The sequence below is a fragment of the Ictalurus punctatus genome, chromosome 1, assembly GCF_001660625.3.
Source record: "Ictalurus punctatus breed USDA103 chromosome 1, Coco_2.0, whole genome shotgun sequence".
Taxonomy (NCBI): Eukaryota; Metazoa; Chordata; class Actinopteri; order Siluriformes; family Ictaluridae; genus Ictalurus; species Ictalurus punctatus.
In genome coordinates, this window is record NC_030416.2 from 18,268,157 (window position 1) to 18,293,714 (window position 25,558).

Genomic DNA, 25,558 nt, shown 5'->3' on the forward strand with positions numbered 1-25,558 from the left:
GTGAGCATCCTCAACCTGTGTACTCTTGCCCTCTTTATCACTTCAGTTTACCCCATTTGCTTTTTTATTGATATTATGAACATTTTATTGAATCACTCATACCATTATCTTTTTAATCACGCGCTTTACTTCTCTCTCCCACTCCATGTGACTAATTATTGTTCATATTCTCCCAGCCAGTTGCCCCCCTAGCCATTCAAAACAAGCAAATGACCATCTGGTCTTACCATCAGAGCATTCTTCATAATACCAGTCCAGCTCATAGTAGTCAGCCTCCACAAATCTCTGCATACTCAGTCTCCTTCAGCTGTGAGTCGCAGCTCCTGCTGTCCAGCACCCGAGGTCACAAATTCACACGCGCTCTCCCAGCGGCCCATTCTCTCCACCACTAAAGAGCCTATATTGAGTAACAGCTAACAAATGAAGCTGTGTACAGCATCCCATCCAGAGTGGTATGGGGAGAGATGGGTGAATTATGAGGCTGCAGTGATGATCAAAAGTGCTGCACAGGAAGCCTTCTTACACAGTATGGCTATAGTCAAGGTTGTATCATGCGCACTGAGGAGAGGTAACTTCCTAGTTGTGTAGCCAATCAGACTGTGTTACATCAACGAGCGTCAGTAGTCGATCACCCACTCCCTCCTCCTTCCCTCTCCCTCCTGCCAGAGCTCGCCATTTCCATGGCACCTCCCTCTGGAAGGGTTACTATAGCAACTGGCTCTGACTCCGGCCTGAGGTGGCGTATGCTGCCTAAATTCTCTTCCGCCCTCTCTTTTATGTATGCGATTCTACTCCAGTGTGCTGATGAATGATGCGTGAACAGAATCTAGAGTTAGTTTTGGCTGCCAAATGAGGCTGGAAGAAGTATAGAAAATGAGAGCTAAGTGATCCAGAGTGCTTTTTGTGTACTGCAACTACACCTGCTGAAAGAATGAATAACAATGAAAAGTAATACTTAAGCCTCAATCTGAATCATCTTTGCAAAATTGAATAAATTGCCTAAATATGAGTCTTAGTCTTTAATGTAATTTCCTGAGATGGGACTGTCTGACGAGATGACTCGCATACTGACATCTTCCCAGCTGACTGATGACATGGTGGCCAGGTAATGGAATGGTGTAATGGTAATGGTGTAAACACATAAAAAGATGCAACTCTTATATGTAATATTTTACTCAGCTCCTTTGTATAAATGTAGAAAATTGCATAATGAAGTAAAGATAGTCTAGATGGCTAGGAACTTAGCAAATCAACACAAGCTGTGAACACTAGGGCTGTGCCATATCGTATCGTATCGTCCATGAGATACCGGTACAATTCCACCCCACCATAAGAATTTGTCATCCCATGATGATGACGTGTTTACTTGCTGAAACGTGGGCATCTCACGCGTATAATTAATCCCCCGAAAAAAGGAGCTTCTTTCATAATATGGAAGTGATTCGGATACAGAAGATCAGATGTGAATCAAACGTCAGTGATTCTGTGACGTGTGTCAAAAACCCGCATTAACAAAGGGTGGAGACATATCAAATTTGCTCTACCACCTCAAGTGAACATACAGACTGGAATATGAGGAAAGCCAGAAGATAGTGTTGAATGTTACAATTTTCATATCGTCATTTATACAATTACCGCAAAAAATACCATGAGGTATCGTGATATAATCGCCCATCCCTAGCGAACACACTGCTTGCTCACAAGATAGTTTGGTGATCATAGTTTATAATTATTACACAAATGATGCAGTAGTGCAAAGGAGTTGCGTAATTAAAATTCACAGCGATTTGGGTCTGTAATAATGAATAAATCAGTGCATGGCTCACTCTATTCAGCCCTCTGCTCCAGGAAGCCTGTCTCATGCTGGACTATTTTAAGCCCAAATGTGAAAAAGTCCAGAAGAAAGGGAATGAGAGAGAATATGAATTTCCTATCTAAAATTTTATTAGAAGCATAAAATCAACCACATAAGTGTAAATGTGGCTTTAGTGTCTGATAAAAGAATTTTCAACACATTCTAAAATGAAAGACAATACAGGGTATGGATTTGCCAGATGAAGAGTAGGGATGGGCGATATGGACTTAAAAGTATATCACGATATTTTCTGGTTTTTACTGCAATGACGATATCAGTGACGACATAAATATAGTACCATACACCACTGTTTTGGCTACAAGTGACAGCTGCATGCAGTCTTGAGAACCTCAGAAACGCAGTCAGTATGTTAACATGGACAACAATAATCCCATATTAACCTGATTAATACAATACTCTGATTAACAAACTACCACTTAAACAGTGATTAGTGATGACCTTAATCCAATTAAAGTCATACTCGAAGTAAACACAAATTGAATAAAGACGTGTGGAGTATTACTGTTTTAGTCCTGTTATCGAAGGGCCTTATAGACTCGTACACACCTTAATCACACTATTAAAGTCGTGTGTGAGTTTTCACCACATTTTGCGACAGGACACGTACACACACGGCAGTGCTCAACCATCTGACGGTAAACAAGAGAGCACGGCTGCGTCCTTACCTGCTATATAGTAGGCGAGATACATGTATTTCAGCTACTAGCTAGTGCGCAGTTTGGGACGCAGCCCACAGCTTCAAGCAGTCGTCTATTTGCACGTACAGCATGACAAATAATTAACTGCACTTGAAACTTTTGTAAAATTTAAAATAAAACACCCAAAACTGTATACGGTACCATAACGAAGACCAACTGTATGTTGATACGTGAAATTCTGGAGGGAACGTCGGACGGCATGGCGCGGTGACGTAATGACGTGTGCTGTTAATCGCTCCATGTTCTATAACATGTAAAACCTGAACACAAAAGGAGTATTCTAAAAGCGACTCATGTAAACACCTTTATCACAATATTGTCTTATTCAGAATAAGGTCAATAATTAGATTATTGCTGTCCAAGTAAACCTAGTCAGTGATCTAAAAGTAAAACTGATTTTCTGTAACCAAGCCAGTTCCAGCTTGTAGAGGTAGCTCCTTGTTTAGTGAGAAACTCCTCAGCTTCATGTCCGCCTTCCGCCGTACTTGTTTTCGCTCTGCACATGAGCTGTGAATGGGACGCAGACGGAAACACGCATCAACTAGGCTTTATCGTTATTATCGCGGTAAGACTAATTCTTATTGTGGGGAGAATTTCTACCGGTATAATGATAAGATATCACCCATACCTAGTGAATAGGGTCATGATTTTAAATATTTGTAGTGCTTAAGGCTGTAAATCTATATAAAGAACTATGATAGACAAGTGTGTGACACGGTTACTGAGCACCAGGTGATGGAGCAAAACCTCTCAGAAATCTCCCACAGTGCCGTCAGGTTTCCCAGAGGATCAATTCAAGATGGATAACCACCAGCAAGCTCACTTACTCTAGCCAGCTAGCTAAAATACAGTGTAGATAACAAAACAGTCAGACAGACAACAAAACTGTCATACTGGGTTGCTCCCTGTGTGTGCATTTTTAATTACCTGAGCCATATTATCTGTGTATTTTGTTATCCAGAATCTCTCTAGCACCTAAGCTAAAACAGAATAAAACTTACAAAAGACACAGATCAGTGAAAAATACACACACACACACACGCGCACACACACACACACACACACACACACACACACACACACACACACACACACACAGAGAGGTTGAGCAGCTGCACTGGATGATGCTGACTCATCTAAAAGAGGGGAAAAAGCTGTTGTGAGATGGACTGTGCTCACAGATTCAACAAGAATTCAGAGCGATCTTTTTACAGAGTGCCAAAAAACCATTCAGTTATTTTTTTTTTACGAAGTCGTGCAGTTTAAGTTGTTTTGGCACGTGGTGTTCATGTTGTACAACGATGAATAATTTGCTACACATTTAAGTTTAAATGCTGCCTATTTCCACTGATGAATAACGGGGGCTCATTCATTCGCTGACTGTGTTTTACCTTCACAAATGTATGACGTTAGTAAGTGGAAGCACTGTTTGCTACAAACAAACTCGGACTAGCTGGCTGACGGTTTACCAGATAAAATTATAGAATAAAATAAAAATATTTGTACACGCAACCAGAATGTTTGTGTTCTTGTCACTTTCATTTCTCGAACAAATCCCCCGTTGAATTAGGACAAAGTGTCCAGGCTTCTGTATGCATTCAGGCTTCAGGTACATATGAATGTCGGGAAAACCAATTTCTGGCCACATGCCAATGTCCATGGACCACAGGTTCTTGGGTAAGTTGTAAGGGTCACTGTCGAGTCCAACTGCCTTTAATTGAAGCTGATAATCGTTAGTTATACTAGTGTTCTCGCAGCTTCCACTGTTAAAACCAGCCATTTTGTTGGATGTTTTGCCCTCAGTCCGGTTGAGGGGGCGTGTTCCGGCGTGAAAGTGACGTCAATACACACCCTCTACAGTACTATCAATCCTGAGCTCTTTCCTTTCTTATTATAGCATTTGTGACTTCGTTTCTTTCTCTCCCGATTGGCTACCGGCATTTGCTTGTGCCTAAAGTTGTTCGTGATGAAATTCCCAGTGATTCCAGCCTGACAAAGGACTGTCTGAATAACTACTACAGAGCTGTCAAGTTAACTCACAGCACCTCAAGAACATCATGTTTTAGAGAATTTTTTTTAACCCCTGACTCGGTGCTCACGTTTATTCTGTTTAATAAACACACCACACACACTGTGCCTTTAACCAGCTAGCGTATTCAAGCAACACGTTACCGAAATTCCACGAGTCAACTGGTGCAATAACTGAATTCATAAAGCAGCTATGAGTTTTGTATAAATTACAAGATTAAGCTACACAATATAGCCAAAAGTACTGTATGTGGACACCTGACTTTCACACCATGGTCATTAATAAGCAGTTTATTAACTTTTTTCTGTTATAACAGCCTCCACTCTTCTGGGAAGGCTTTCCACTAGATTTGAGCGTGGCTGTGAGGAGTTGTGCTCATTCCGTCACTAGAGCATTAGCGAGGTTGGACGCTGATCTCGGATGAGAAGGCCTGGTGCAAAGGTGTTCAGTGGAGTCGAAACGCTTGAGTCCTTTTCCATGCAGATTCATTACAGCTCCAGTTGTTTTAAACTTCTTAATTATTAACAGTGGATATTGGCGTTTTCAGTGTCAAGCTATTTTTATAGTCTTTGCCTCATTTTTCAAAGGCCAACACTTATCTCATATCCTTTGTGTATTCTTTCATGTTTTCCCCCTCATGTTGATGAATAACTAAGGGAATTTAGCCTTTATATCACCTCATATTTATACAGTGAAACAGGAAGACATGGATAAATGCTGAGGAATTTCTTAATACTCAGTTGAACCTAAAGGTGATTTTCTTGGAATACATTTATTTCAATTAAAGGTAAAATGTTTCTCGTATATTCAGATATTAAAGCGCACCTTTTATGGTTTTGAAACGTGCCTAATTTTGTTTTAAAGGTCACATACAATAAATGTACATGCATCCAATGTCAAAAAACACTTTACTGTGCTCATAATTTAAACTGCAGCATTACCTTTTCCCCACCAGAGTCACAAACGACTCATTAAATGATCCGTTCTAAATGATCCATTCTAAAGGATTCGTTCTAAACTCCTCCTTTCAGAGAGCATACTCTGCTCTGATTGGTCAGATGTCCCAGTCTGTTGTGATTGGTCTACTGCTGTCAGCATGTTTCAAAAAGGAAACGCCCACTACCATAACGACTTTCAGCTCCGTCTTCCAGCGAGCAGTGATGAAGACCAGAGGCGGGGCTTTTTGTTACAAACCTATGTATGTTAGTACAGGAAGTAAGTCTGGAATCAGTAAGGACTCGTTTCAGCTGTTCAGAATCACTTCCTTCTTTTGGGAATCAATAACCCAGTTTGTCCTGCACTTTGAACAGCTCTATAACACACTACATGAAAGGTAATGTTTGAATAAACCTAATAGGTGCACTTTAGCTAATTAAAAAAAAAGACATTTTTAATCATCTTTATGAAGGGTGACAGAAATTCTGAAGCTGTCTGTACATGTTCTTGTGTTAACTCTGGTCTACATGACTACTTACTCTTCATTACTGAGAGCCAGTGACAGTGAGAAAATCCAGGGTTTTACAGAACCACATGACCAGACTGAGGGAGAGAGGGAGAGAGAGAGAGAGAGAGAGAGAGAGAGAGAGAGAGAGAGAAGGGAAGAGGGTGTATAAGTGAAGGACTTACGGAAGTATTTGAGGGTCTCCTCAATCTGCTCGACAGTCAGGTCGATGTTGATGTCAGGGGGAATGAGTGGCGTGTGCAGCCAGTCGTCGTGGTCATAGCCGTATATAGTGTCTGCTCTCAGCTGATAGTGAGGGAGCTGCTCCTCCAGCAAACTGATGATTTCCACCTCTGGAAGATCAGTGCTGTTACACACATCTGTCATACACACGACACAGAAAAGAGAGAAGAATCAGGTCACGGCATTCAAAAGACAACAGAAGACCCACAAGGAGAATGTAGAGTTGTTTGTTTTGGTGAATACCACAAAACAAAAGTGACTAATAATCTAGGGCTTGGTCAGTACAGGCCGTCTGTGGGTAGAACGTAAATTGTTAAGACCATAATTGCAGTTATAATAAATATTAAAACAAATACAAAACTCAACTCCGGTTCCGTACGTGTGAATTTCCGGGTGCTGCTACTAGCTACAGGCTTTGAGTAACAAAAATAGTTGTTGTTGTCCAGGTCACTTTAAATTTACATTTCCTCACATCAACATGTCTCTGCGTATACAGCAGGGAGTATAACACACACCACTTGTTTGTGTATGTGACATTGTATTAACTTGCCTTTTTTGTGATGTAGTTTCAAATGAAATTCAAATTTAGGACACTTCAATTGATGCCTTTAATTCATAATTCATGGGGCTTGGTGGTTAAGGCTCTGGGTTACTGATCGGAAAGTCGGGGGTTCAAGCCCCAGCACTGCCAAGCTGCCACTGTTGGGCCCTTGAGCAAGGAAGGCCCTTAACCCTCCCTGCTCCAGGGGTACTGTATCATGGCTGACCCTGCACTCTGACCCCAACCTCCTAACATGCTGGGATGTGTGAAGAAAATAATTTCACTGTGCTGTAATGTACATGTGACTAATAAAAGACTCGTTATCATTAAATTGTAACAACACACCCCAGTAAGCACAAAGTCAAAAAAAAATTCTATTTCCATTTCTAAACAAATCTTCAGACTGTAGCTGGAATTTACTCCCATAATTGTGTGACTGACTAACCCAGTCGGTATAGCTATGTGTTAAAACCAGTCTGATACAATCTAGAATTCCTGTCTCTGTGCCTCTACTTTGCATCACAGCAGTACACTCCCACTTTGGGGATTTCCTGTAGTGTTAGCTAGGTTCATTTAAATCTACATCCAGATTCCTGTAAAGCTGCTTTGTGACAATGTCTATTGTTTAAAGTGCCATTCAAAAACATTTTAAATGAAGTAGTTAAGCTGGCTTGTTTTGTTTGGGGATAAACAGGTCAAGTGTAGTTTGGGAACATTTAATGCCATCTGCATATGACATCACATTTTCAAGACATGTTAAATGCCACATAATAAAGAAAAACAACAAAATAATATTTTGTTATGATGTCAAGGCACGATACTACAGGGTGTCCCAAAAGTCTCAAAATATAGGGGAAATTAACACTTTTTTAGTCTTCCAAAATATTAGAGATATTTTTTTCAGGTAGCCTTTAAGAAAGCCTTTGACAAAAGAAGAACGTATTGAAAACATTCTCAAGGCTGGATCGGCAAGCTGTCGCAAGATTTTTTTTTTTTTTACAAACACGTTACACACGACACTGCTGCCAAACATATTAACAAATTCAAAGAGAATGGAATTGTTGTGGACCAACCGAAAAGTGGACATCCACGAACATCCACTGACATGCTGCTGGAATAATAGTCCCCCATGAATGGAGACTTTAGGGACAAGAAAAGCTCTACCATGATTTTACATTTCACTTGATATGATCATAGCAGTATACCAATACACCCTACAAACTCTCTACTGTACCTTAGATTTTACCTAAAAAAAAATGTTTGTAGTGTACCTTTAAAAGATTACCCTAAAAGCAGTTTGAAAAGGTACAAAGGTTGTCCTTAAGGTCCAGTTACATACCTCAAGCCATTTTTAAAAAAGTGCACCATGTTTACAATTTCAGGTAAAAGGTACTGAGTACAAGGTAAAGATTCTCGCTACAAGTATAAAAAGTGGTTCCCTTCACGGTATCACCTTAGCAACCAGCAATGGTACAGTTTAGCATTTTCTGAGCATAGTAGAATAGTTAATACAGTATATAACGATAATAGACTGACAGTAGATGCGAGTCTAGTGACCTCTAGTGGTATAGTTCATAAATACATCTCTTATGAATAAGGTCAATAGTCTGTTCAAATGATAAGATTATTAAGAAACAGGAATTGTAAATACACGTTTTGATCAGTTCATGCTCATAACTAAAACTCAAGCTGGCTTTTTACATAAAATGTTACATTGCACAAACACATTTCTGAAGCGTGATGAATATTCCCAGGAGCCCTAGCTCAACATATTTATTATCCCATTCTCCTTTAGACAAACATGTCTTGTTCATTTCCTCACTTTTTGAAACCTCTTACAGCTATCCCATTCCAACAAAAATCCACAATAAAGACAAATCTCCTACATGTACAAGCGTGCACGTTTCTGCTGAGCGGTATCTAACAGGTGAAACACCGAGCCTGTACTCCCTTATGAGTCACAGCCTTTTACTGATTCCAAGATTAACATGATGTAGATATAAAAACCCATTATGTGCTTTACCCTCACACTTCACATTTGACATGAAACATGTGTGTGTGTGTATGTGTGTGAGTAAGAAAGTGTGTGAGAGAGAGACAGACAGAGAGAGAGAGAGAGAGAGAGAGAGAGAGAGAGAAAGTCCAGAGACAAAATAACAAATTATTGATCAGCCAGTATGGTTTTTCAGTGGCTCATGCTGATAGACATTTTGAAAGTGTTGAGGCTGATATCTGATCAAATGAATGAATTTCCACTAAAAATCTTTTAGGAAAGTCTAGACAAATTCTAAAAAAGTTTTAACAGGTTATCCACAAATAGAATCAAACAAATGAATAGTAAATATTATTTCTAGATATCTGTCACATATAAGACTACAGTGCTCTCCACTAATATGAACAAAGAAGGCTGTCTTTAGTGATAAATAAATAAATCAATAAAAAAAAAAGCCTCTGTTCTAACGGATATAAAACAGTTTCAAATACAACACAGGTTTATAAAAAAATATATTTGTTAAAAATAGGCGTGCAACAATTATCGGCACCCTTTTAGTCAATACTTTGTGCTACCTCCCTTTGATAACAGCTCTGAGTCTACTCCTATAATGCCTGATAAGGTTGTTGAATACATGGCAAGGAAGCTGAGACCGCTCCTCCATACAGAATCTCTCTAGAGCCTTCAAATGTCAAGGTCCACACTGGTGGACTCTCCTCTTCAGTTCACCCCACAGGTTTTCTATGGGTATCAAGTCAGGGGACTGGGATGGCCAATGCAGGACCTTGATTTTGTGGTCAGTAAACCATTTCTGTGTTGATTTTGATGTATAATTTGGATCATTGTCCTGCTGGAAGATAAAACCACGGCCCATTTGAAGCTTTCTGGCCGAGGCAGTCAGGTTTTCATTTAATATTTGTTGATATTTGTTAGAGTCCATGATGCCATGTATCCTAACAAAACGTCCATGTACTCTGACAGAAAAACCGCTCCAAAACATTAAAGAACTACCACCATATTTACCGTGGGAATGAGGTACTTTTCCATATGGCTACCTCTCTGTGTGAGTCATAACCACCTCTGGTGTTTATTACCAAAAAACTCTATTTTGGTTTCATCTGACCGTAGAACCCGATCCCATTTGCAGTTCCAGTAGTGTCTGGCAAACTGAAGAAGCTCGAGTTTGTTTTTAGATGAGAGTAGAGGCTTTTTTCTTGAAACCCTTCAAACAGCTTGTGGTGATGTAGGTGACTTCAGATTGTAGTTTTGGAGATTTTCTGACCCCAAGATGCAACTAACTTCTGCAATTCTCCAGCTGTGATCCTTGGAGATTTTTGGGAACTCGAACCATCCTCTTAACAGTGTGTTGAGACAATATAGACACGCCTCTTCCAGGTTGATTCATAACATTTCCAGTTGACTGGAACTTCTTAATTATTGCCCTGATGGTGGAAATGGGCATTTTCAATGCTTGTGCTATTTTCTTATAGACACTTCCCATTTTGTGAAGCTCAACAACCTTTTGCCGCACATCACAGCTATATTCCTGGGTCTTACCCATTGTGATGAATGACTAAGGGAATTTGGCTTGCGTGTTACCTCATATTTATACCCCAGGAAGTCATGGTTGAACAATTTCCTGTTCCTAGTCACCCAGGTGTACTAAAAAAAAAAAAGTAAAATATCAATGTGAATATACTTAAAATATATTTGTCTCATATGAATTCATAGGGGTTCCAATAATTGTTGTACACCTATATTTATGAAAGATTTATTTAATAAACCTGTGTTTTGTTGGCAATTGTTTGATATCCATGAGAGCAAAGTATTTGTGATTTTCTTTTAGATAAAAGATCAAAAGATTAAACATTAAAGACAATTTTTCACAGCCTTCTTTGCTAATAATTACCAAGGGTGCCAATATTAGTGGAGGGCACTGTACATGATTATGTGTGATTATCATGGGACAGAACTATTACGGGGTCTGCAGGGAATGTTAACCACTGAAACCATTAATGTCATTAATGTAACATGGGAGTGTACTGGTTACTCAGTCTATTTACTATCTATTTACTTTCAGTAAATGCTTTATCTTGGTTAGGATTTAACGCACACTTTCCAGCCAATCAGAATCAAGTATTCAAACCAACCATGGTATAAGTATAAAATATAGTTTTTATTTTATTTTATAAAGGTATCAAGTTTACTTATGTAACAAAGAATTTGTTCAAAAAAGTCCAGGAATATAGAATGCATGAATGAATTTATACATGTTTAATTTTTCAATTAAAACATCCATAAACACTATTTAAAAAGTTTAAACATATACAAAGGAAAAACACAGCCGCCTTAACCTGATAAACGCCTCCTACAGACTACTCCACACAAACACTGCGCACATAGATAAAAAAAAAACAAAAGCACTAAGATAAACGGGCAGCACTTCACCGAGGTCTGAGCTTGTAGCAAAGAAAGGAATTCAATTTGACTTTTAACAATGGATATTGTCACAAAGCAGCTTTACAGAAATCTATAAACTCAGGATGTAAGTTTTAAATCTACAAATTTACAGTTCAAATATCCCTTCAGAGATATGGACTTGGTACATGTTTGAAAAGTCAGATGAACAAGTGTAAGTGAAATACAATGCTGCAGTACATCCTAAGCGGTAATTCGCCAGATGGAATTACGTCGTTTTCGACCTCGGCACAGTTGACAGACGAAGTGGGAAAACTCGCATCTTCATGTTCGTATTTTGTTAGCAACAAGCTAGGCAGCTTGAATGAGTGACGTATACGTTCTTTCTCGAACAGTGAACTGTGAAGTTAGTGCTTTAGATTTAACACATGAATTTGTCTGTGTTGATTATTCTAAAGCTTATATAAATACTTGTGTGTGTGTGTGTGTGTGTGTATATATATATATATATATATATATATATATATATATATAATATATAATATATATATATATATATATAATATATATATATATATATATATATATATATATATATATATATATATATATATATATATATATATATATATATATATAAACACACACACACATACAGTTATGAAGTTTTACTTCTAAACTTTTTATTTCTGATGCTGTGCACAGCCATGTATATTTGAGGTCACTCAATTAACAGAGATGGAACATGGATTTGAGAAGACGTTGACTTCTCAGCTGCGGTGGCATTTCACGCCACGAAAGACACGGTCCCCATTTACTCTGCCGAGAAGAAGGGTTCACTACGTTGTACAAAAATACTAACAGCACCATCTATAGCAAATAGTGCAAACAATGTTTTATTTATTTATTTTAATCCTCTCTTTAATATCCTTCCTTTAATAGAACCATTGTTTGCACTATTTGCTATAGAGGGTGATGTTACTATCTTTAAGTCCATTCTAATAAAAAAAAAAATAAGAAAAACTTTATAACTAAATCTACTGCTTATGTATTGCTGCTATGTAATGTGGTGTGGTTTAATGAAAAGGGCAATCATTCACAGTATGGGGCAGCGGTTAAGGCTCTGGGTTACTGATCGGAAGGTCGGGGGTTCCACTGCCACTGTTGGGCGCTTGAGCAAGGCCCTTAACCCTCTCTGCTAAAAGGGCGCCGTATCATGGCTGACCCTGCATTCTGACCCCAACTGGTCCCGGCATGCTGAGGTATGCACAGAAAAACTTTCACTGTGCTGTGACTAATAAAGACTCATTATGATCATCATTAAATACTGGTACAGCAGTAGTGAAATGAATTAAAGAAGCGAATACATAATACCATGTGTGTGGAGGGGAATACACCACATGTGTCGTGTACCATAGTTATAGAGACCTTTAATATTAAGAGTGTACAATTATAACATCTATAAGTAAGTGTTATTTTGTCTTGTGGAAACTCTACTGTCGACGAATGAAATGACCGAGGCCGAATACAAAAAAAAAAAAAAAAAAAACAATTCGACAGACTGCAATACATGGGGCAGGTGTGTGTTTTAAACAGGAGTACAGCCCAGGCTGGCCATTAGGTTGTTTAAGCCTGCCATGTGAGCACAAAGCCAGAAAGCACTACAAGCCAGAACCTGTCGCACGATAAGGCATACAGAACGATCTAGTAAAAACAGGACGGATTTTGTAGCAAAATGCAACGATGCACTGATGCAATATGGCACTTGAGTGCGAGTTACTAATCTTTCAAAGATGTTTAACTACAGCAGCAAAACATAAAACTATAGCCCTCAGATTTGTTTCCATAATTAGTGTGACGCAGGTTACAGTCCAGCCAGCGCATTTGTCCAATCTGAATGAAGGTTGCAGAGTCCTGAGCGCGAGTGTGAATGTACTAGCTGGCTTGTGATTATTTTGGGGCTGTGTTTTAATGTGCATATTCAACAGCGCTCCCCGGTCAAAGTCTTATTGTCCTTCTGGTTCACGCTGACCTCTGTGACGAGGCATCCTAAAACAAAAATTCCAGCAGTCTGACACAGAGCTGAGCACCACAGCTGGGACAGATCTCTAAATAAGAAACAGCTGCTTTCTCACCATTTTGAGGAGAAAAGTATTAAAGTAATCTTGCATTCAAAAGACATGATCACACAGAATCCAGATTACAAACGTTTTCTGTAGAAACCAGTGAGCATAAACATGACAAGCCAGACAAAGGAAAACATACAAAGTTCATTTCCAGTGAAGCAGTGAAAGCTACCAACACGGCCAGCTTGACCTTAACCTTATCATGGCCGTAGGTCAGCAGGCAAAAGTTCAGCCTGAAGCTCCACGTTGTCCAGAACTCTATCACTGTCCAGTCTCAAAAAGAAGTAACTGAAGTATCTGAAAGTCTTAAATGTCCGATCTCTGTACTTACTCATGATTCTGCAGCCACGGGCTCGTTCTCTTCATGCCCTACTTACATTTTCCACTCCTTCAGAACAAGGGCTGGACGTCAAGAGAGCATGTCCGGGGCAGAAAGAGAACGAGTGAGGGGAGGGAAAGAGGCAGAGTCGGAGGGAGGGAGAAGAGGAGTGAACGCCTAGTCATGTCTGGCATGCTGATGACACCAGTCACATGCCCCTCACTAAACATAGACTGGATTACAGTGCGAGCAGCAGCCTGTTGCACTCATTGTCCTCTTTCTTTGGGGTAGTTTGGACAGTCAGAATGAGAGAAGCTGACTTGAGGGCAGATTCTATGAACAGCCAGGGTAAATGCATTACAAGTACAGGAAGTTAGAAAGCCCTCAGGGAATCACTGAAGAGAGAAAGTCAGGGCAGCTTAGCAGCTGCTGAGAAAATAAGACAACATCATCAGAGAGGAGAAAGAAGAGAACACAATGAAGAAAAGAAAACAAAATGGGAAACACTTACTGGAATTCTCTCACACCATTCAGTGTGTCTGTAAAACACCTATACCAGTCACATACTGGTAAATACTGTCTGAATATACACTATCTAGTTACATTACCTGGGAAGCAAACACGGGTAAAGATATACCTCAGTCCCAGCCTCCATTTCTCTGTACAGCACATTTAGAACATTCTCTGAAATATACTTCCACTGATGCTAAAATTAATCCATCCATCCATCCATCCATCCATCCATCCATCCATCCATCCATTTTCTGTACTGCATATCCTACACAGGGTCACAGAGAGCCTGGAGCCTATCCCAGGGGACTCAGGGCATGAGGCAGGAGACACCCTGGATGGGGTGCCAACCCATCGCAGGGCGCAATCACACACACCCATTCACACACTACAGACAATTTAGAGATGCCAATCACACTACAACGCACAACCGAAACTGCAGTACCTGGAGGAAACCAGATCGGGGAGAACATGCGAACGGAAATCAAACTCCCAACCCTGGAGGTGTGAGGCAAACATGCTAACCACTAAACCACTGTGCTCCAAAATTAGTCCAAATAGTCTGATTTAGAGCTTATGAAATCAGTGCTTACTTCCATAACGTCTCAAAAATATTCGATCGTGCTTGGTCTGACCATCTGCCAAAACACAGACTGAGCTGGTCAATCTGGTGGCCAGTTTGTATTTTCCATATTCCATATTAAATTAATTCATTGGATTAATAAATGGCTGAGATTTTCTAATTACCTCGAATTACCTGGGGGCGGGGAGTCACAGTGGCTTAGTGGTTTAGCATGTTTGCCTCGCACCTCTGGGCTTGGGGGTTCATGTCCCGTCTCCAAAGCGTATGTTTGCATGTTGCTTCAGGGGATTCCTCAGTGTACTCCAGTTTCCTCCCCCAGTCCAAAGACATGCGTTGTAGGCTGATTGGCATCTCTAAATTGCTGGTAATTTGTGAATGTGGGTGCAGTTGTGCCCTGTGATGGGTTAGCACCCCGTGTGTCCCCACCCCTGCGACCCTGCGACTCTGTGTACATTAAGCAGTATGGAAAATGGATGGATGGATCTTGCCTGTGATATTGCATTAGTAGCACCAGGCACACAATCTTTCCATCTATTTGACCAGCTTCTCTTCCGTCAGCTGAAGGGCAGACCAAGCTGGAATTTTCAGCAACAAAGAGTCAAAGAGTCCTGAACTCCTGGTGCACTGACTAAACCAAAATCTGTATAAAGCAGAAGAACCGAATAATGTTTGAATAAATTTCTCTGTTAATGGTGTAGTCGAACCAGAGTTTTAATTTTTCCTCAAAGTCATGTTTAATTGTGAGATCACGTCATGCTTTACTGTGTAAGATTAGCACAGCTGAAAGCAGACTGAAGTTGTAATGGTACCGTAAGGGATTTTCACAGGGGAGTTAGCCATGTCTGTATCGGCAGGCACAGCCAAATGCGCAGGGTGAGACATCATTATAAGCATGCTTGAGACGAGTACACGCCTGCCTGCCTCCCCGAAGTTTACAAAGTTGTTAATATTGAGTCAGCTTTTCTTACACAGCGTTCCAGCTATGGAAACAGGAAATCCTGACACTTCATCCGTAAAGTGGAGAGAGACGGACGGAGCAGAGCCCACCTGTTGTGGGAAATTCTTTTGAATAAATATAGACAGTCGCATCTGTTGATCACATTTGTTGGGCATACTACACGTTACGTGGTTTGGGACACAGCCGTGAGTTCTTGACTTGTCTTGGCACTCCACAGCTATGAGATTAAGCTGCACATTTAAGAAGGACACAACAAAATCCACATTATGAATTCTTCTGGAAGTACCTTACAAAAACATAGTAATGTAATATCCCAAATATTACATCCAACAGCTTCAACTAATACTCCTTACAGATTTATAGCCAATTTATTAGTGATTGTACAGGTACAGGAAAGCATTTTTCTGTAATCACTTGATCAGAATAAAATGCAACATTTGTTCCATTACCTACTATAATACACTATTCTATACTATAATATACATAAACGGGCATGCACTTTAACAATAATGTAAAAAGGCTATCATTTAGAGAGCTTTACACTATAATATACGATAATAAATAAACTATTGTTGCACAAGTAACTGTACACAATACAGACACCTGATTATATTCAATTCATTTTTTAATTCTAGGGAGCTGGTGGATTATACAACTATTATTATTATACAACAATTATACAACAGTGATCATTAATGAAGTCTCAGGTTCACATTTAAGAAGAGAAAATATTGTAGGGCCGTTGTGGAACATGACCAGGGGAGTACTTATTTTATTTAAAAAAAAAACAAAAAAAAAAACCCCCAAATCAAATCATTCCCATCTAGTTTATCATGTAACCTGAGAGACAAGACTGAATGAACTGTTTATGGGCAAAGCTCTTTTGTGAAGATCAGTTTCATTCCACTCATACACAGAGGAATACCCAGAATTTAAACAAGGATCTACAACTCTGGTTTAAAAACAAAAACAAAACTGACCTAGGATCAAGGATAGTGTTATGCACTACATATATATCTATTCAGGTCTGGTGAAGTGTTTGAACTGTACTCTCGATTTTATTATAGCTCAATGAAGTCAGAATCGGCAAACATCCAGCGAACGGAAAACCATCAGTTCTCTATCACCATAGAAATAAGAAACACACACACGGCTCTGCCCTGGAAATACTGAGCACAACTTTTTCTTTGTGTGAGTCACACGCCGAATGTGGAGCTCACATTGCTGTAAAAGTTTTGAAATCTGACAAGAACAATGCTGATGCAGTAATTCACACACACACACACACACACACACACACAAAGAAAGAAAGAAAGAAAGACAGAATGAAAGAAAGAAAGAGCTGTACTGTCGCACAATGAGCGGACAGGAGACAAACACTTTTATAGAATGGACAGAGTGTTGTGTTTGCTCGTATATAAAATATTTACACAGACATAATTACTGGAAGAGTATAATAACTTTTAAAGAAAGATATTCTACTATACATTATAACGTTTGATGAGGTATGACAGTTTGAAAAATCCTATTCCTATTAAAACATAGCAGATGGCCACTGTGAAGACTGAAATGGCACAAGATCCCTGTGAAAGTATCTGAAGCACAATATAATTCCCGGAACAGCCACAAGATGGCAGGATTCGTAAATGATCCATCTGAGGAGCCTGAACTATGATAAATCATTGCAAAAGTTCTATAAATAAAAGCACAGGCACAATCTCATGGGCATGTCTGGGTTCTTTATCAAGTGTCTATCCAATAAGGAAGTGAAAGGCGTTTATGTACGTTCAACAAAATCCCCACTTGATGAAAACAAATACTTACACAATGAGAGAGGATGTGGTGCCGTCTTCATTCGTGCCTGACTAAATCACTGATTCTAGATGTAACTTCAGACGTCATGACAAGACCGAGAATGTCATATGGATCAAATGCATAGGACCATTTCTTAAGTACGTATTCATCGAAGAATGATATTCACCGGCCCTGATCAGAAGCCAGCTCTTGAAGGTCTATTCAATTACAGTGTGTCGTGTTAAGTGTGCGAGCCACAGGAAGCAGGTCGTATGTAAATAATGGGAACAGATAAACAGGAGGACATGCAGACTGCCATTCCTTCTATGCAAATGAGCAGTTTGAATCTCACATACCAAGAGGAAATCTCACAGCCTGGCTGTAAAAAAAAAAAAAAAAATCACACAGGAAACATCGATAAAAGCCTGTAAACATCACATTCTGTAAGTAACTAAACAGTGATTCGTTTCTTGTTCTGGTTCTGTACTTCAGATTTAACAACAGCAGCAACAAAAAGTCTGACAACTGTAATTTCCAGCTATGTCGTCCATGTTCAGTGAACAGTTCTGTAATTACCGCCCTTTTTTACTTTCGGTGTCCAAATTTAGGGTATGTAATTGGTCATTAACTGCTCAGACCAGCTGTGTGTTGAATCATTAGCTCCTGCACTACAGCACCAATTTAAGACTTGATTTAAAATTTTCCACTTGCATGAGTTGTTTTTTTTTTATTGCATGCAAACTGTTAGAAACTGAACGCCTTTAAGAGAATGAATATTACTATTACTAGACTAATACTATTAAGTATGGAATGAAAATATGGTAATGAAGGGTCTTTACTGTTGGTTCCTCGAGGTCCCGTTTTCTTTAGAGGAGCTTAAAAATAACTTAATTCACATCTTCGTGAGATTCTCAATTCCCCTTCAAAATCCTGACAGAGCCCATCCCATAATGACACCAGTGCAATTGGTAGAAATGCATTTTTTAAATACAAACTGCGACTTGACATGACAAATATCAGAAAAGTGTTCAGGCCCATTCTATGGGATCCATTGTGTTGCAGTAACGTGACTGAACTTCCTACTTATGACTTGGCCATCATCTGGAGGAGGAAACCATAATACTGCCTTTTCCAGCTGTTGCTAAGCAAGCCTGGCAAGTGACTAATAACATCACAGGACTAGTTGAACAAATGGTTCTCCTAAACAATACTGATACTGCAGTGCTCTCCGGTTTAAAGCGTCATGAAACACTAAACTACATTTTCTGAGATTTTAACAGAGGTGTTCTTATCGCACATCGTAAAAGACGATCTTAGCAGCCGTTAATTTTAATTGTAAAAGAAAACTGGTTAATTTTGAGCTTTGTCCTTCTATTTTCTTCTTCCTGGTTTAAAACCTAGTCCGGCCACACGTTACAGGCAGTGACGTGGCAATGTGCTATAGTACTTCGATGACGTGTTGGTGTCTCAATCATTCATGAGCCTGCGTGTTCTTATCCTATGAGAAGATGCTGTCTCTTAATTATTCATGACAGCACGTGGTGCTTTCCTACAGATGTAGTAGATGAGAGAGGTGTTCAAATGGGTCGCAGGTGTTTGTTTCAGTGTTGTAAGAGCTCGAGTGTGTTTATTCGGGAGCGCTATGAGAATTGGAGAAAGGTGGACTTCGGACTTGGTCATGAAAGCGGTTTGCGTCTACACAATGATGTGGTACTCAGTACAGAGGACTTTTCCATCCCTTCAAATGAGGTATGTGTCTAATTTTTAACCGACAGTTGTACGTGCCTTTTGAGCTAATTAAACCGCTTAAAGCTCTGCGGGCCATTGCGTGTAAAATTATGCAACGGGAGTCCACGTTGAAGGGAAGAGCCTTTGCCTTTAATCATGAAAAGCTCAAGCCTATTAGCTAACTACCATTCCGACACTCCTCCCATCCGCACTACATCTTGTTTTATTTTATATATTCCTCCATAGTCACACCAGGGCTAATAGTTTAAATAGATAGGGCAGAGGACCTGCACCGCTATATATTGTGTCTCCATTTAGTCCTGGGGATTCAGGAGGAGAGAAGTCCGCTGTCTCATCTGCAAACTTTGTCACTATCCATCTTTATTCTGAGTGTTCTGAAGGCTCGCCCCCTCTCTTCCTCCCCTGCCATGCCCACTCCCCCTCTCTTCTACGCACAGCCATCCACACCCATTTAAGCTGCATTTTTCAAAAACATTGAGAGGTAGACTTAAGTTGAAAGAGGGAGGTTTCATGACCCTTTAAAGAGAGAGTCGTGTTTAATGAGACAAATGTTTCTCTCTCTTTTTTCAACAAAAGAACTGACCCTCAAATAGTCGTGTTACACAACCAAGCACCCCGAGAGGGAAGAAGAGAAGAGTCTCAGCTCAGTGTGTCCTAAACCAGCAGGACACAAACCCACTCCACTGCTTGAAGCTGGGCTATAGTGCCAAGCACTCAGCACCTATTACTTTAGTGTGATGTTAAAGTGAATCCATTATCGAAAACGTTTTGGCATCATGAAGGACAGCTTAAGTAATGTGCAATCCCAGCTGAAGAAAAGTCACAACACCACCAGAGTTAATACTGTGCATGCCAGCTGTCTGCTTATTAGTAACACTAAACACATCTGTGATGAGAACGAATGAAAATAAAGTGAAAAGTCCACGTTCTACTTGATTCTCTTTCTTATATGCACTTTCACATCCAACCTGATGCAGGATCAGCGTTGAGGGGAAGAAGAAAAAAGTTTTATCCATTTGTCTAAATAACATAAGCAGATCTAATTACCACTGAGCCTACAGAGGGTCGCACAGAGCCTGGAGCCTATCCCAGGGGACTTGGGAAACAAGACAGGGGACACCCTGGACAGAGTCAAATCTAATTGTGTGAGATACAAATGTATGAGTTTTGTCATCTTGTCTTAACATGTCTGAAATAAAAGTGCTACGTGTGTACGTATGTATTTCTACAGTAAACCTGCAGGAAGTAAAGGCAGACACTGATTAATTGTGATAAGAACTTTTTACTAATAAATAATGAGATCCTCCAAAAATCTAAAAAAGACCAGCATATCTAATACCGCATGACTCCACATGCCAAAGTGTCCGTGGGCAAGACACTGAACCCCAAGTTGCTCCCGATAGTAAGTTAGCGCCTTGCATGGCAGCTCTGCTACCATTGGTGTGTGAGTGTGTGTGTGAATGGGTGAATGATACACAGTGTAAAGCATTTGGATAAAAGCGCTATATAAGTGCGCCATTTACCATTTACTAATACAGGTTATAACCACAAGATTTATTATTATGACCTATTAAAAATCTGCTCTGTGGCGTCTTAGCCAGGCCAAATGTTTACAGCAAACTCTTATCCTGCATTTTTAAGTGTTAGAACTGAAAGATGTCACTGTTGAGTACATTTCAAGTCTTTCAAACACATTATATAACGCCTTCTTTTATTACTGTGAGACAGCAGAGGAGCAGTTCTTTATCTTAACATTAGAAGGCTCACTTAACAGTAGAATTTCACTTTCAGATCTCACTTAGTGACTATATAGTGATAGTAACTACAGCAAACATTATATACAGTAGCATGTGTGTATGAGTATTTCTCACACATTAGAAGCTAGCATCATTAATCATTGCGTAAACAAGGACAATAACTAGGTAGAAGCCACAACTATATTTCTTCAGCTATATATTAACCTGGAGTAGCCTGGCATCGCTATTAGTTAAAATTGGTACAATGCAAAAAAGAAAGAAATTAATAGGTTAACTATAAATATGACCAGCTTTTTATGTCCCCAGAATTTGTATTTTTAATTAGACCTCATTTGATTTAGGGAAAAAAAAAACACCCAATGCTTTGCAACAACATGTGATACACAAGACTAATACTTTTCATGCTAGGTAGACTTAACAAGTCAGACTCCACACCAATGGCTTCAACGGGGATGCCTCCTACACCAACACATCTAGTCTTTCACTACCTTAAAATATACTCCAAATGCAAAGGAAGCTATAAAATGATTTAAGACACTTGACCTTGCGGTGACCTTGACACTGACTGGATCAATTTCAAAATCTAAAATCAGTTCATCTGCTGGTTACAGTGATAATTCTATAGAAATCCTACCAACAGTCAATCACTTGTTCTTGAGATATTGCTCTAACAAGAGTCTCAAATCTTGAACAGACACACGGGCGATCTGATGGCAAAAACCATAGCTAGCCAAAAATGGGCTTTGAGTGCCTGAACACGAATGCATAAGTAACATCATTGTATAACAAACGGGGAAGACATAAAAGGCGGAGGCATAAAAAAGGTCTAAAAATAAAACCTCTTCTCATCTGAATGGTCTGCAGGTGTGATTTGCACTCATTTGGATTCATGAGTTAAAGCAAAATGTCTAGGTCACGTCTGTGCAATACCTAATAAAATCAGTGGTTGGTGATGCAAAAACTTTGGTTTTTCCATTGATATTAAGATGTTAAGGACATAACTATCCATATTAAACAAAACAAAATAATAAACTTTACATGCCGTATTTGTGCACTTATATAAACCATAAAAGGGGGCCACTGTTCCTTTAGACACTTAAAGAAACAGAAATTAAAATAACAAAAAGGTGTACAGAATTTAACCAAAGAACAAAAAAAACAAAAAAAAAACAACAACAAACAAACAAAAAAACTATATAGTCCCAGATAAATTATTTCAGTAATGTGGCAATGACTTTATTTTCAAATCACAATCTCTGAACATGCCCACTGGATAAGGTTTACAGTGCTCTGAAAAAGCATTTCTTCTGTTTCTGTGCATCTCTCATACTAAATCGTTTTAGATCTTCCAACGAAATACAACATAAAACAAAGGCAACCTGAGTAAACACACACTACAGTTTTGAAAGAAAAAGAAAAAAGTTATCCAACACCTACCACTAACGTGAAAAAGTAATTGCTCACTTAAAGTTAAAATCTGGTTGTGTCCCCTTTAACAGCAATAACTGCAACCAAATGCTTCTGATAACTGGAGATCAGTCTTTCATTCACTTCTAGGACTAGGATTTACTCCTACGCTTTGGGTCATTGTCTTGCAGCATAATTCAGTTGCACTCGAATTTCAACTTCCGGACTGAAGACTGGACATTCTCCTTTAGGATTTTCTGGTAGAGAGCAGAATTCATGTTACCCTCAATTACTGCAAGTTGCCCAGGCCCTGAAGTAGCAAAGCATTCCTACACCATCACACTGCAACCACCATGCTTGACTGTAGGTATGGTGTTCTTTTTGTGGAATTCTGTGTTTGGTTTACGCCAGATGTAACGGGACCCCTGTCTTCCAAACAGTTCCACCTCTGACTCATCAATCCTCCATAGATATCATTGTTGCCCAGTGTCTTTCTGATAGTGGAGTCATGAACAGTGACCTTTATTGATGCAAGAGAGGCCTGTAGTTCCTTTGATGTTTGCCTTGGCTCTTTTTTAACTTCCTGTATGAATCGCTATTGTGCTCTTGGAGGAATTCTGGAAGGTCGGCCACTTCTGGGAAGGTTCACTACTGTGCTGAGTTTTTCCATTTGGAGATAATGGCCCACACTGTAGTCATTTGGTGTCCCAGAGCCTTTGAAACCCTAGCTTTGTAACCCTTCCCAGACTGCTGTATTTCAATCACCTTCTTCTTCATCATTTCTGGAATTTCTTTCAATTTTGACATAGTGTGTTACTGTGTAAGATCTTTTAGCCAACTTCATGAAAAAGTTCTATTTAAGTGTTGATTTGATTGAACAGGGTTTGCAGTAATCAGGTCTGGTTGTGTCTATATACATATACACATTTATATACTAAATACATTTTCACACAGGCCCTGTTGGTATTGGATAACCTTTTTGGTTCAATAAATAACTGAGTTCAAAAAATTGTTCAAAAAAATATTTAAAAACTGTATTTTGTGTTTACTCAGGTTGTCTTTGTTTTAATTTCTGAAACAATTTAATGTATGAGACAAAAACAGAATAAAGCAAATACTTTTTCACAGCACTGTATTTGCCAAGACAGTTATCGCACAAACACATGCTATGCTAAGTCAGGTATGAGGAATGGCAACACTCAACACAACAACAGAATTATTCCATATGAATCACACAGACAGTGATAACATCACTGCCAAGGAATTTGGTTCCATAGCAACACACCAAACACCCACTTAGTTAAGTTCACAACAATCAGCAAACTTACCTGTGATGGTTTCTGCATCTCTGTAAAGCTCATCGTCTAGGTTGGATGCTTCCTGGCATACATACTGCTCCTCCTGGTGTGTGGGAGAGGTGCTTGCTAGGGATTGTGGGTGCTGTCTCTGAGGGAGCGGGGTCTGAGGATTGACTGAGTGGGGAAGGCCTGAGGCAGAGGCGGTGGGGGGCAAAGCTGTGGTGTCCAGCTTGGCTGATTTTCATGCGTCAGCTGCACGAGCCATAGGGCAGCGCCCACACACGGCTGACCACAGTGGGCAGGAGCACAACACACAAACTGGCAATGAGACAGTGCAGGAAACGTGAGCCTAGAGAAGAAAAAGAGAGGGCAAACAGTTAGCCAAAAGTAGAGGTGTCTGAATTTATCTCTGGGGTTATTTTGTCCCCTATTATCCAGTATCCCTATGCATCTGCTTCAGACTTTTCCCTTATGTCAACCATTTTAAAATGTCATGTACTGTCCATACAGAACATGGGACCCAGAGATCAGTGTTTCCAGGTCATAGAATACAAACACTGGTTGTGATGCCAATGCCATTAGAGGTGCGTCACTCTTTCCATCTCCCTCTTATCCTTCTGGAGGCTGACCGCTGCAAATTCTCCAGTACAGTGACTGTTTGAGGGAAACATGTAGGCAGAAGCCATTAAAGGTGCAGTCACTAAATTCAATGCCTTCTGTCGGGGTGATCAGTCCCAACTCGGTTGTAGCTGATCATTCAAACAAATCACAGACCGAATATGCCGAAACATTCATGAACACATGGATTCCTGACTGCTTGTCCTTTTCAGAAAACATCTGCCACATGTGATTGGAGTAGTAATAAAACTTGTCAGCAGAAAATGCTAGAGTGCACTATAGAACACAGACCCATTAATGCACTTTCTATAAACAGTCACATTTCGCTAATCAGCACAATGGTTTAATGAAGATATGCTTTTAGTTCCCAGTCCCTCTGACTCAGGCAATAAGTGAAGGGAGAGGTTTGCATATGTCTTTGTGGAATAGTTTCAGATGAGTAATATGATGCTCTCTTTATAGCAGGCTTTCCTCTTTATGCTGTTTTGATGCGCGTACATGCCATGCAGCATTCATTTCACCTAATGCCGGACCAGTAGCAGGTGGTTATTAAAATAGGGAAGCAACTTTCTATTATGGTATGTGTATATACACCGATCGGCTTCAGATGTCAGTGTCAGGTGATGTGAATAACATTGATTATCTCATGATAATGGCACTTGCCATGGGGTGGGATATATTACGCAGCAAGTGAACAGTCAGTTCACAAAGTTGATGTGTTGGAAGCAGGAAAGTGTTAGGACTTTGACAAGGGCCAAATTGTGATGGCTAGACGACTGGGTCAGGGCATCTCCAAAACGGCAGTGGATAGTACCTACCAAAAGTGGTCTAAAACAGGACAACTGGTGAACCAGCAACAGGGTCATGGGTGACCAAGGCTGCAAGTGGGGAGTGAAGGATAGCCCGGCTGGTCCGATCCCACTAGGGGGGCAACAACTAATCGATAATTAAAATAATCTACACTAATTTCATTATGGATTAGTCAGGTCTGTGACGTCACTGTGGATAATCACCCATTAGTGATGTCACTTCACAATGGTAAAAAAAATGCACGTCTATGAATAAAACACATTGGAAAAGCGGAGGTCACAGAGTGAGCTGCTGGGGGAAAAGTGCACGATCCAGGTTGTCTAAAACGTGAGAATGTTTTATATTAAGCGTTTCAAACAAACTCGTAAGTGTATTAACGTGGCTTGTCGT

The 25,558-nt window shown here is 39.8% G+C and overlaps 1 protein-coding gene across 4 annotated transcripts in view; it reads right to left on the bottom strand.

Moving 5' to 3' along the window:
* trak1a (trafficking protein, kinesin binding 1a) overlaps positions 1–23,919 on the bottom strand; it is a 46,613-nt gene extending 22,694 nt beyond the window's left edge. For 3 of the 4 annotated variants that reach the window (XM_047156829.2, XM_017474088.3, XM_053682267.1), the window contains exons 1-2: positions 13,697–13,854; positions 6,230–6,424 (exon numbers count right to left, since the gene is read on the bottom strand). In XM_047156829.2, coding sequence (XP_047012785.1) covers positions 6,230–6,424; positions 13,697–13,700 — 199 coding nt within the window. In that variant the 5' untranslated portion in view covers positions 13,701–13,854. Of the gene's footprint in view, positions 1–6,229; positions 6,425–13,696; positions 13,855–23,770 lie in introns of those variants that run through there. The other variant, XM_053682265.1, reaches the window with a different exon arrangement.
* Positions 23,920–25,558: the final 1,639 nt, after the last annotated feature.